General features: G+C 42.9%; 1 protein-coding gene and 1 pseudogene across 6 annotated transcripts; one reads left to right on the forward strand and one right to left on the reverse strand.

Annotated features, from left to right (window-relative positions):
- Positions 1 to 10: 10 nt before the first annotated feature.
- On the reverse strand, positions 11 to 3,536 carry LOC139572400 (protein lin-37 homolog). 6 transcript variants are annotated; one of them, XM_071395156.1, is made up of 10 exons: positions 3,430 to 3,536; positions 2,342 to 2,395; positions 2,141 to 2,216; positions 1,960 to 2,043; positions 1,803 to 1,832; positions 1,618 to 1,703; positions 1,310 to 1,470; positions 1,068 to 1,199; positions 901 to 974; positions 11 to 719 (listed from the first exon to the last, which is right to left on the reverse strand). In XM_071395156.1, exons 2-10 carry the CDS (start codon positions 2,373 to 2,375, stop codon positions 632 to 634), a joined length of 765 nt encoding a protein of 254 aa, XP_071251257.1. In that variant the 5' UTR covers positions 2,376 to 2,395; positions 3,430 to 3,536; the 3' UTR covers positions 11 to 631. The 6 variants fall into 6 exon arrangements, with proteins under 6 accessions (XP_071251257.1, XP_071251258.1, XP_071251255.1 ...); XM_071395157.1 differs by lacking the exon at positions 3,430 to 3,536 and adding an exon at positions 2,757 to 2,876 and having other exon boundaries at positions 1,960 to 2,007; XM_071395154.1 differs by lacking the exon at positions 3,430 to 3,536 and adding an exon at positions 2,757 to 2,876.
- Positions 3,537 to 3,615: 79 nt separating this feature from the next.
- On the forward strand, positions 3,616 to 6,740 carry LOC139572406 (proline and serine-rich protein 3-like; annotated as a pseudogene).
- The last annotated feature ends 6,590 nt before the right edge of the window (positions 6,741 to 13,330 follow it).

Raw genomic sequence — 13,330 nt, forward strand, 5'->3', positions numbered from 1 at the left:
GAAATCAATCAACTGTAAAAAAAGCACTCTGGCAGATTTATTATAGCGATAAATAAATTACAATAGCTCAATGCTTTAACTTTTTTACACAGTTTACTTACTTTAAATTAGGGATATGTGTCAGACTTTTCTTTTGAACGTCTATGCAAAAAAATAATCCCAAGGGCACTGCTTGTCTGGGAAACTGGTGATCCTAAAACAAATATTTACCATTGGAATTGATTTAGAGTATCCCAGAATTTAGACAAATGTTGTACACTACTCAACCTGTTTACAAACCTTTCATGACACATTGTGGGATCGACAACAGACTATATAATGCATTACCAGATATTCTGTAATATGACCAAAAATATTAATGTAATAATTATCTAAATAGAATCCCAATACACCAGTCACAGGTGAAGCATTGCATTGCTACATTTTCAAAACGAGGACTTTGGGTCCTTAAATGTGACAGTATATGGTAAAAATGGGCTCCATGAGGCTCCTCTGACATTGTCACACGCAATGGCCTCCTTGGGGAGAGGACTAGGGCAGCGTCCTGGGGTAGATGACTTCCTCGTGGCTCCTACCTGCTCTATTATTTTCTCCTCCCTCTGCTGTGGGATACTGCCTGGGGGATTCCAAGCTAGCGGTCGTACATCTCCTTCATCTCTTTCAGGATCTTGATGCTCTCGCTATACCTCAGCTGATTCTTGTTGGACGCTTCTTTCCATCTGAACACAGTTATGTATATTAAGATTGATCACAGCTAGATAAACAATGTTTACTGACAGAATTTGTATAAACTTTTCCCCCAATCAAGATTACATTTGGTTCAATAGTTGATATTCGACTCCCCAATCTATCCATGTCAACAAAGTTAGCTTTGTGATTATTTAGATGCCTTGGACTTACTTTTGCCTTATCTTTTTCCAGCGTTCTATGTGGTTGTATATGAGGGGACCAGAGACAAGAGCTGTATCTGTAGACTGGTGACAAAGACAGACAGATTGAAACAATCAACCGTTTTACTGTGGCAAATATGAAAGTGATGGCTAGGCGTAGCAGATGTTATACAGTACCTTGCTGACAATAGGCTTTTCTGTGGGCGGGATCCTCAGATTGACAGGATCTCCAGAAGGGTTGAGAGGACAGGAGGTGGGCGGAGGGAGGCGATACACATTCTGTCCCTTACCATTGAGCATGTCTGCAGCCTGACAAGATGCAGGGTGAAAACAAATACTGAACAGAGAGCGCTATTGAAAAATATATATATTTATGCACACATTGGCATCTTTGTCCTGATTTTTGGGTGTGAGCTTACCTCCTCTTCCCCCATGCTGTGTGGGGGGCTTGGGGATGCAGCTCTCTCTCTGACCGCCGGGTTGTTCCTCATCCAGGCCCGGCAAATGGGGTAAAGTGGGGTACTGGTGGTGTACTGGGCCAGGTCCACACTGCGGTCAAACAACTTGATAATGTAGGCATCTAGCAGAGAGGGAGGAGAACAAATGATTGTATATGTAGGTGAATATCTAGAGCTTGAATGGTAGAGTCAATGAGTGAGGGAGAAAAGGTTTTTAAAAGTCAAACTATCTGTGTTTGGAAGGGGATTGACATCTGCAGCAGACTTACTTTGTTTATGTTGGTTGCTCTCTGTTAAGCTATCATCCATCTCTTTCCGTTTCTTTCTCCGGTGCTGTGGGAACCGTGACAATTGCCTATGACATCAACAACAAGGGAAAGGGGACAGGTCAAGGCCTTTCAGTGTCTAACAGCCACACAGTCAGATGTGTTTAAAAAACTCAAATAAGGCTTACCGCTTCCCAGCAGAAGATGGAGACACATCCCTATGGAAGAAATAGGCAATCGGAATTACTACAGAAGTAGTGGAACCACAATAGGCTATTGAGTAAGTCTAAATAGCAAACTTCTTTTAATATAAAAAAATATCAGAAAAGAAAAAAATGGCCATACTTGCTCAGAGACTCTTCTGCCATCTTTGTCTCATCTTCATTTTGCTCCCTGTAAAACAGCAAACAGCATTTCCCATCACCTAAGCTTGATTAGAGGAAAAGGAAATGTTCCTGAAGCTCTACGTTTCAGTGTCAAGCCAGTTAATGTACTGCATCTTTCCAAATAAAATAAAAACACCAACCTCTCACTGTCACTCTTCTCTACCAGCCCCTGTAATACTGCATCTAGTCGGCTGCGTGCACCACTCCCCTCTGCATCTGTCATATATAAATAAACAGTCGACTTTACTTAGGAGAGATATAATAATTCCAGTAGATAGTGTTAGGTACCACTGTATCGTCAGCTGAATGGGTTTTTAGTTTTGAAATGTTCAAGCTCTCACCTGGCTTCTCAGTCTTGATCTTGACGTGATGCATGATCAGTCGACCAGTTCACACTGACATTCAGAAATCCCCAAAACAAAAGATAAAATACAAGTTAGTTTGTAGCTAGCTTCAACGACAAGCTTGCTAAATTGATTATATACGGGGAAACACTGATTCAAAATGTTTCTAGATATTAACGTTAAATGACCCAAGGGGACACTGTTGTTGTGCCTGGATACCGAACCTTAAGTAGCTTTTAAGTAACGTTAACGTTAGCTAACGCAAATTGAAGCAGCCTTTTCTTGAATAAGCGTGTGTACCCGCATTATTCGACTTGTGTCTATTTGATACATAACTTTTCACCAGCAGAACATTATTGTCGAATTAATGTCTAAATGCCAAGTATCTATACATAGAACGTAGTTTTGTTACCCTCCAACAACTAGCTAGCTAGCTGCCTGGTTAGCGCGGTGGTCGAATTTGTTTCAGTAGACTTTCCTCTTCCGCGCGCAGGTCGTTTCCTTTCTGCTGGTTGGACAATGTGGAGTCAACTACACGACTATCATTGGTCCAGATTGATGTCTGTCACTTACCAACTTTCTGTAGATTGGCCAGAATCGATTGTTGTCGATAATGATGTTCTCGGTAAAGAAAACTCAAGATTATCGAATCTGTCAAATAATTCAATAAAAAGTTTCCCCACGAGGAATGTAACATTTAGAAAAGTAGAACTAATTGTCTAGACTATGCATAAGATTTTCCTAATCTAACTATTTTATTTAGCAGTTTGGTTGCCTGGTAACTGACACAAGTCCAAGCCAGATAAAAACCCGGAAGGCGCATTGTGTTTTTCTTTCATTGAATCAACCCCAGGCAGTGATCAAATCGAGATGCTCAAGTAACATTTACATGGAAAGTACGTGCTTTTTAAAAAGTATTTAATACGTTATCGATGTCAGCGATCTAGCCTTTCTAAATGAACAAACTAGTTTTAAACTGCAATGCTGTTAAGCTAGCTAAGTTACAGGGATAACTTTTTGCAGTGTCAGTTAGCTCTTTTCACTCTCTTGTTAAATCAAATGCATGTGTGCTAATGTAAACTCACGTAAACTCGTACTTTGCCTTGGTCCGTACAATTGCCCTTATTTTAGCGCCCCAAAAAACGTAATAATTCCAGATCAACTGTCATGTCAATACCACTGTAAAGCACAATTTCTCCCCTTTCCAACATTATCAATTATATGACCTAAAGGCTGCCCGTTTCTGCATAATTCAAGCAGGCAATGAGCCCCATCGGGTCTTTTTAAAAATGGCGGGTGGGGAAACGAAACTAATGCGTGATAAGTTGGACTCGATCTGTCCAACTTATCACCTTATCGCCTCTAAAATGTAAATAAAACACTACAAAGAGTTTATATAATGTGTCATTACATACCTATTTGAAAGTTTGTGTCGAATTTGAATCGGGTTTTTAGGGCGGTGCTAAAGTGATCTTAGAAGTAAACCGCGGCTTTGAGAATGATGATGCAAAAAATGACTAGGTGTCCCCCCCTTACCCCGTCACTGTCCATTTCTTGTTTTTAAACGATGAGAGAAGTGCTACACCTGGTGGAGAGAGATTGTTAGACATGACACGTCACGATATAATGGAGGGTCCGTTTTTTCAACTTTTCTCCAATACTATAGAGCCATTACCATGTCGATCAACGCTTGAATGGAAACCTAGTTCAGACCCCGAATATTGAAGTCAACAAAGTCGCTACAATCCCATTAGTTTTCTTTGTAGCCTCGTTTGAATGTTGCGGTTGCGCACATTTGTACGGAATGGGGTGAGTTTACGTTAACTATTTACCTGACACACACTTTAACGCTGTCTCATCCTATGATTATAGCAAAGAGTAGTCTACATGTGTGCTATAACACTTCTCTGCCCAGTGGGTGAGTTGGTGCCGGTGGTACTGTCAACATGAAATCCAGGTGAGACGTGGAACAAATAAAAAGGAATGCAGAGCTACCGTTTTCAAAACCAGAACGATGTGTTTTTACCACAATGAAAATGGTCACCTTTTGTCTCTCTTGCTCTCTTAGTGATGCTGCTCTGTTCACAAGGAAGAATCCCTTTCCGCCAGACCATTCTCTGGGAAAAACACATTACAACCCCTCACACACCAAGAAGCTTCCAAAGCAACAGAGGAAAACCGTAAGAACTGAACTATGGGGCTGTCGGGGTCTTTTCCAAATACACATACTCCAATACAGTAAATACATGTATTGTCAGTATAGTCTCCTGATCAAACTTTAGCTTTTTTTCCTGGTTTGTCTTAGACCCTGAACCCTGTTGGCCTTGCCCAGCTGTCCAGCCCTCCTCCTCTCCAGACACACTCACTGAGCCCAGAGGACCCGTGCTTCCTTGGGGCAGCCAACCACTTTGTCCTCTGTCCTCCTCCTGCCAGAGGCCCAGCCTAGTTTCTTAGAGTCCTGGCCCTCCACTGATCTTGTGTCCTCCCCAGCCAACACTGCCGCCTCCCCGAACACAGACACACTGACACGGGACCCGACATCGGGAAAGTCCCTGGTCTCCACTGGGGGAGGAGAGCAAGAAGATTCAGTGTTGGCAAAGTATGCTTAATACTATTTCTAGAATTACATAATGGTAATTTGTTTTATTTGTGACATGTCATACAGCATTTGTGACCCTGCATCCTTATGTATGTCTTCATTGTAGTGTGTATAATGATATCCACAATAAGCTTGCAGGTGACGAGTATAGGAATTTTGCATTGCTTTATGATGTTATGCCCTTTACATGTCTCATTAGTAACTACAATAATTCCTTTTCCAGGTACATTGAACGCTTTCGTCACGGAAGGCCGCAGAGTCGAGAGGAACGTCTGCAGATGTCGGCAATGATGGGAGAGGGCCAGCAGCCTTTCTGGTGGCTGTCCTCCTCCCCTCTACCCACCAGTTCTACACCCACTCAAACCAGTGACAAAGGTACTTCACTTGGATCATTCATTGTTCTTTACATCTCATTGAAACTCACTAAAAGATTTGCTGGCTCTATAAAACAAGGGGACTCCTTGATCTTAGTGCCATGGTGTGTGACGAACCTTGTTGTTACAAGTGTACATTGAATTGGTGGGGTCAGTGTAGCCATCTAGTGGTGTTAAATGGAACAACATTGTTCTGTTCATGCTATGTTTTGGTAAGAGTTTGTGTTTGAGATGGTGAGATATATTGGTATTGGACAGGTTTATGTAATGCTGTCAAGTGTGCAAGAGCCAGAATGGCTGAGATGTATTGGAAGAAAGACTCCCCATGCAGAGTCCCTCTCCTCATAAATATTTGCATACCAACACCAGACGACATGTCCTGCCCAACCAATGTGTTTATATGAACTAGTTAGAAGCTGTTCCCTTTGATTATGCAACTGTGTTTGATGCCTTTGTTGATACCCCTTCTGGTCAAAACACCGCTCCATATCCAGCTTGCTGCATATCCCTGAGGGAATGAGCTAAACTCGATATGCAACTGACGTGAACTTTCATAGAACCGATCCATAAAGCGTTTTCAAAACGGAACCCGCTGAGGGCTCACAGTTACACAACATTGTGAATGTTCTAGAATGTTGGTGATAGAAATGGTGACAGGAGATGATGCCTCTAGTGCACTCACTGGCCTCTCTTTCTGATGCCCTGGCAGGGCCTGTCAGACTCCTCTCACGGTGACCTTGGAGACTCCGAGATACTGCATCTACAGGAGAAGGCCAGTAGACTGCTACACAGAAGGTAGATATGCTGGGAGGAATGGAATAACCTGAGCAGGGTTGGGGTCAATTAAATGTAATTCAGTCAGTTGCAATGTGGAAAATTGGAATTGGATTAGTCTTACAAAAAATACATTTGATGTTTTCAGTGAGCACTCACTCAGTAGTGGATCTATCCCCATCAGCTCTGAGGGCCTGGGCTGCTCCAATTTGTCCTCCCCTGTGAGCATAGATGAGCCAGTCCGAAGGCCTATAATTACCAGTCTTATCAACTCAACCACTGGTGAGTCATGGGGGTGGGGAAGTTCAAAACATCTGATTTGCATGAATTTCCCTTGTCTCAACCACATGATATTGCTTTTTCAAACTCCCAGAGCCACTGTTATTCTGTGCTCTTGCCACCGTCCCTCATTTCTCATGGTCACGATTTAGTTTCCTTTTGCAACACTCTTTATTCTCACTTTATATCTGAATACACATATTGCAATAACTCTTCTTGTGCAACCGCTTCCTCAAGTTGTGGGGAACCTAAGCTCAGCAGACCTCTATGCTGGAACCGTGCCCAAATTGTCTGTGGTTGGTCCCCCTGACCCCCGCACACGCCCAGAGGAGGACATCCTGTTTCAGTGGCGCCTGAGGAGGAAGATGGAGCGTGCCAGTCGGTGGTTTCAGTCACACCCACAGCAGGTTCACACCTTTCATCAGCACTCTGTCAGCTGGCAGGCACACAAGGTACTTACCCTCCTGTCTACTACACCTGCTATTAGAAAGATGTTTTTATGTCTCTTTGAAATGTCTGCCATTGTGTGGTAGGATTTTCCAATGCATTTAGCTAATCACAGATCATTTGATTTGTTTCCCTTCGTTAGGTACAGCGGAATCCTCACCCTGCATATTCCACTCGTATAGTTAACCGCTCCTTCACCCCAGCCCCCCAGGAGACCAGTGTCCCACATGGACCGTTCTCCCCTGCAGCTGCCCTCTCCCTCCCCATCTCCAGCCCCACCGTCTCCAAGTTGCTGCCGGATACCCCGGTCTGTCCCCACATGCACCTCCTCTGTGACATCCTTCCTTATACCGCTCAGCCCCTCTCCCCTCCACCCAGCCACCAGAGGAGCCCAAAGAGGAGGGAGGTCTCTTGGGCCGACCGGACCGTCAGGCAGCCCAAAGCCCAGTTCAGCTCCACAGACACCTCCACTGAGGAGCCCACTAGTAAACATGAGTCCTCTCCACCACCGCCCGCCTCGTCTGAGACCACAGAGGAAGAGTGGGCAGTTCAACAGAGGAGAACCGAGAGGACAAAAAAGGAGACACTACAGGAGGAGAGGAGTGAGAAGCGGACAGGGCCGTCCTGCAGAAAGAAGAAATCAGTCAGGTATGACCTGTATCTAAGAGGGGTGACATTTTGATTGAATGACATGTGAAACAGATGCATTATGTGGTCCAGTCTGAAAACTCAATGACAATATCTCTGTAGGCATCACGTTGGTGATGCGGACCATGCTGAGAGGCCCAGCTATACAGATTGGAGTGTGAGCCAACACAGCACCAGAGGTAAAGACAGGGTCACCCCATGGAGAGAGGAGCCCAGCAGAGACTGGGGGCAACAGGAAAGCGGGCCAGGGGTAGTGAGAGAGGGCCGCCCTGGAGATTGTGCTCCACCACCCTCTCCCATACACATTACCCCGGGACAGGTCAGTTAACACCGTGGGTCATCAGCATCACCGATGCTAGATGCCATTAATACATTGAAGAAAGATTGTTATTAATTTTTCAGTGTTACAATAATATTCATTTACTTTATTAATTTATCCAGGTTAGTTTAATTTAAATAAAGATATTAGATGAGTAAAGCATATTAATTTACCTTGGCAGGTAGTTTCAGAGGTAATGTTCCCGACCATGGACTCCCCGGACCCGCCCAGAACGACTGTGTCCTCTGACTCTCCCAGATACGTGCCCCCACAGTCCCCCGCCCCGCCTCCCAGTGCACAGCAGCCCCGGGAGGTCGTAGCTCAGCTGCTGCAGGAGGCTGAAGGTGAGACTGCCTGGTGCAGTGGGGACTGCTGACCTTAACACTCTAGGTAGCAGAGGTGGAATAGACTCTGGCCATATAATACAGTGTATATATAGCCTCCAGTCAAGTTCCACCGGAACTGAATCCAAACAACCTTTTCCTGAAAATCCCATTCCTATACATGCATTACTTACTCGAAATAATAAGTTAGGATTTTGCCCTAAATGCTAAAGAGGTCTTTTGCTAACTATATAGGGCAGCATAACAATTGAGTGATGCCATAGTCTTCTGTTACAGGAGTACATTGACCGTGTGAACCAGTGACAGTTATCGGTTTTCATGTGTATATTTCTGGCTATTTATACCTTTGTACAATTAACATGTGATCTAATATAACATATTATGAACACCTGGCATAGCTTTGCTGGAAAGTAACTAAAGTTAGAACAAAAAGAATCGGTCATGTAATCAACTGCTCCTAAAGTTACTTTTGTTATCTGCACAGTGACATTTTAACTGCATATTTTTTCCCCATTAAGATTCAGACGAGCAGGAGTTTAAAGATGACCCCTTACTGATGGTCTTAAGGCAGCAGAGGAAGTGGGTGAAGGAGCAAATCAGGTAAAGAACTGGTATATGTTCCCTAGATACAGTACATCCTTCGTCATTTATTTAATTGACCTTTCCATTCCTCATTAAGATAATGAACTTAATATATTTTCAGGGTAATTACAGTGTCTTCAGAAATTATTCACTTTTTTCCACGTTTTGTGTTACAGCCTGAATTTAAAATCGATTAAATAGAGATTTTTTTGTTGTCACTGGCCTACACAATACCCCATAGTGTCAAAGTGGAATTATGTTATTAGAAATCTTTACAATAATGAAAAATTCAAAGCTGAAAAATCTCTTGCGTCAAGTATTCAACCCCTTTGTTATGGCAAGCCTAAATAAATTCAGGAGTAAAAATGTGCTGAACAAGTCACATAATAAGTTGCATGGTCTCAATCTGTGTGCAATAATAGTGTTTAGCATAATTTCTGAATGACTACCTCATCTATATACCCCACACATACAATTATCTTTAAGGTCCCTCAGTTGAGCAGTGAATTTCAAACACAGATTCGACCACAATGGCCAGGGAGGTTTTCCAATGCCTCGCAAAGGGCACATATTGGTAGATGGGTAAATAAAGAGGAAGAAAAAAAGCAGACATTGAATATCCCTTTGAGCATAGTGAAGTTATTAGTTACACTTTGGATGGTGTATCAATACACCCAGTCACTACAAAGATACAGGTGTCCTTGCTTACTCAGTTGCCGGAGAGGAAGGAGACCGCTCAGGGATTTCACCATGAGGCCAATAGTGACTTTAAAACAGTTAGAGTTTAATGGCTGTGATAGGAAATAACTGGGGATTGGTCAACCACATTGTAGTTACTCCACAAAATGAACCTAAATGACAGTGAAAAGAAGGAAGCCTGTACAGAATAAAAATATTCCAAAACATACATCATGTTTGCAATAAGGTATTAAAAAGTAAAACTGCAAAAAATGTGGCAAAGAAATTAACTTTTTGTTCTAAATACAAAGTGCTATGTTTGGGGCAAATCCAATACAACACATTACTGAGTACCATTCTCCATATTGTCAAGCATAGTGGTGGCTGCATTATGTTATGGGTATGCTTGTAATCGTTAAGGACTGGGGAGTTTTTCAGGATTAAAAAAACTGAATGGAGCTAAACACAGGCAAAATCCTAGAGGAACACATGCTTCAGTCTACTTTCCACCAGACACTGGGAGATTAATTCAAATCTAATAAAATTTTATTGGTCACATACACATGGTTAGCAGATGTTATTGCGAGTGTAGCGAAATGCTTGTGCTTCTAGTTCCGACAGTGCAGTAATAGCTAACAAGTAATCAAAACATTTCACAAGTACCTTGTATACACACAAGTGTAAAGGGATGAATAAGAATATGTACATATACATATATGGATGAGCTATGGCCGTACGGCATAGGGAAGATGCAGTAGATGGTATAGAGTACAGTATATACAGTGGGGAGAACAAGTATTTGATACACTGCCGATTTTGCAAGTTTTCCTACTTACAAAGCATGTAGAGGTCTGTAATTATTATCATAGGTACACTTCAACTGTGAGAGACGGAATCTAAAACAAAAATCCAGAAAATCACATTGTATAATTTTTAAGTAATTAATTTGCATTTTATTGCATGACATAAGTATTTGATCACCTACCAACCAGTAAGAATTCCGGCTCTCACAGACCTGTTAGTTTTTCTTTAAGAAGCCCTCCTGTTCTCCACTCATTACCTGTATTAACTGCACCTGTTTGAACTCGTTACCTGTATAAAAGACACCTGTCCACACACTCAATCAAACAGACGCCAACCTCTCCACAATGGCCAAGACCAGAGAGCTGTGTAAGGACATCAGGGATAAAATTGTAGACCTGCACAAGGCTGGGATGGGCTACAGGACAATAGGCAAGCAGCTTGGTGAGAAGGCAACAACTGTTGGCGCAATTATTAGAAAATGGAAGAAGTTCAAGATGACGGTCAATCACCCTCGGTCTGGGGCTCCATGCAAGATCTCACCTCGTGGGGCATCAATGATCATGAGGAAGGTGAGGGATCAGCCCAGAACTACATGGCAGGACCTGCTCAATGACCTGAAGAGAGCTGGGACCACAGTCTCAAAGAAAACCATTAGTAACACACTACGCCGTCATGGATTAAAATCCTGCAGTGCACGCAAGGACCCCCTGCTCAAGCCAGCGCATGTCCAGGCCCGTCTGAAGTTTGCCAATGACCATCTGGATGATCCAGAGGAGGAATGGGAGAAGGTCATGTGGTCTGATGAGACAAAAATAGAGCTTTTTGGTCTAAACTCCACTCGCCGTGTTTGGAGGAAGAAGAAGGATGAGTACAACCCCAAGAACACCATCCCAACCGTGAAGCATGGAGGTGGAAACATCATTCTTTGGGGATGCTTTTTTGCAAAGGGGACAGGACGACTGCACCGTATTGAGGGGAGGATGGATGGGGCCATGTATCGCGAGATCTTGGCCAACAACCTCCTTCCCTCAGTAAGAGCATTGAAGATGGGTCGTGGCTGGGTCTTCCAGCATGACAACAACCCGAAACACACAGCCAGGGCAACTAAGGAGTGGCTCCGTAAGAAACATCTCAAGGTCCTGGAGTGGCCTAGCCAGTCTCCAGACCTGAACCCAATAGAAAATCTTTGGAGGGAGCTGAAAGTCCGTATTGCCCAGCGCCAGCACCGAAACCTGAAGGATCTGGAGAAGGTCTGTATGGAGGAGTGGGCCAAAATCCCTGCTGCAGTGTGTGCAAACCTGGTCAAGAACTACAGGAAACGTTTGATCTGTGTATTTGCAAACAGAGGTTTCTGTACCAAATATTAAGATCTGCTTTTCTGATGTATCAAATACTTATGTCATGCAATAAAATGCAAATTAATTACTTAAAAATTATACAATGTGATTTTCTGGATCTTTGTTTTAGATTCCGTCTCTCACAGTTGAAGTGTACCTATGATAAAAATTACAGACCTCTACATGCGTTGTAAGTAGGAAAACCTGCAAAATCGGCAGTGTATCAAATACTTGTTCTCCCCACTGTACATATGAGATGAGTATTGTAGGGTATGTAAACATTATATAAAGTGGCATTGTTTAAAGTGACAAGTGATACATTTATTACATCCAATTTATTACATGAATTATTAAAGTGTCTAGAGATTTGATTCTATGTTGGCAGCAGCCACTCTGTTAGTGATGGCTGTTTAACAGTCTGATGGCCTTGAGATAGAAGCTGTTTTTCAGTCTCTAGGTCCCAGCTTTGATGCACTGATCTCGCCTTCTGGATGATAACGGTGTGAACAGGCAGTGGCTCGGGTGGTTGTTGTCCTTGATCTTTTTGGCCTTCCTGTGATATCGGGTGCTGTAGGTGTCCTGGAGGGCAGGTAGTTTGTCCCCGGTGATGCATTGTGCAGACCTCACTACCCTCTGGAGAACCTTACGGTTGTGGGCGGAGCAGGCGGTGATACAGCCCGACAGGATGCTCTCGATTGTGCATCTGTAAACGTTTAAGGGTTTTCGGTGACAAGTCAAATTTCTTCAGCCTCCTGAGGTTGAAGAGACGCTCTCTGTGTCGCTGTCTGTGTGGGTGGACCATTTCAGTTTGTCCGTGATGTGTACGCCGATTCACCTGTCAGCAAGACAGTAATCTAAAACATAAGGCCAAATCTACACTGGAGTTGGTTTCCAAGAAGAAGGTCAATGTTCCTGTGGCTGAGTAACAGTTTTGAATTAAATCGACTTGAACATCTATGGCAAGACCTGAAAATGGTTGTCTCGCAATGATCAACAACCCATTTGACAGAGTTTGAAAAAAATTATGGGCAAATGTTACACAATCCAGGTGTGAAAAGCTCTTAGAGACTTACCCAGAAAGATTCACAGCTGTAATCACTGCCAAAGGTGCTTCTACAAATTTCTGTATTTCATTTTCAATAAATGTGGAATAATTTCTAAAAACATAGATGGTTGAGAAAATAAATATTTCATAAATTGTGAATTCAGGCTGTAACACAACAAAATGTGGAATAAGTCCAGGGGTATGAATACTTTCTGAAGGCACTGTATACAGCCTTATTCTAAAATTGATTAAATAAAAATAAAAATCCTCATCAATCTACACACAATATCCCATAATGACAAAGCAAAAACAGGTTTTTAGAACAGGACAATGACCCTAAGCACACAGCCAAGACAATGTAGGAGTGACTTCGGGACAAGTCTCTGAATGTCCTTGAGTGGCCCAGCCAGAGCTTGGACTTGAACCTGATCGAACATCTCTGGAGAGGCCTGAAAATAGCTAACCTGACAGAGCTTGAGAGGATCTGCAGAGAAGAATGGGAGAAACTCCCCAAATACAGGTGTGCCAAGCTTGTAGCGTCATACCCTAGAAGACTCGAGGTTGTTATCGCTGCCAAAGGTGCTTCAACAAAGTACTGAGTAAACGGTCTGAATACTTATGTAAATGTCATATTTCAGTTCTTTATTTGCAAAGAAAATCTAAAAACCTGTTTTGCTTGGTCATTATGGGGTATTGTATGTAGATAGAGGGGGGAAAACGATTTAATCTATTTTAGAATAAAGCTGTAACATAACA

This window comes from Salvelinus alpinus, chromosome 4 (assembly GCF_045679555.1).
Source record: "Salvelinus alpinus chromosome 4, SLU_Salpinus.1, whole genome shotgun sequence".
NCBI classification, from domain to species: Eukaryota; Metazoa; Chordata; class Actinopteri; order Salmoniformes; family Salmonidae; genus Salvelinus; species Salvelinus alpinus.

Bases quoted from the DNA above. Each gene is read 5' to 3' on its own strand.
- LOC139572400 (XM_071395156.1), bottom strand. From the start codon at position 2,375: ATGCATCACGTCAAGATCAAGACTGAGAAGCCAG. The intron at 1,833-1,959 runs GTATGGCCATTT...TTTCTTCCATAG, and splicing joins GCAGAAGAGTCTCTGAGCAA to GGATGTGTCTCCATCTTCTG. The intron at 1,471-1,617 runs GTAAGTCTGCTG...CCTCTCTGCTAG, and splicing joins GAGCAACCAACATAAACAAA to ATGCCTACATTATCAAGTTG.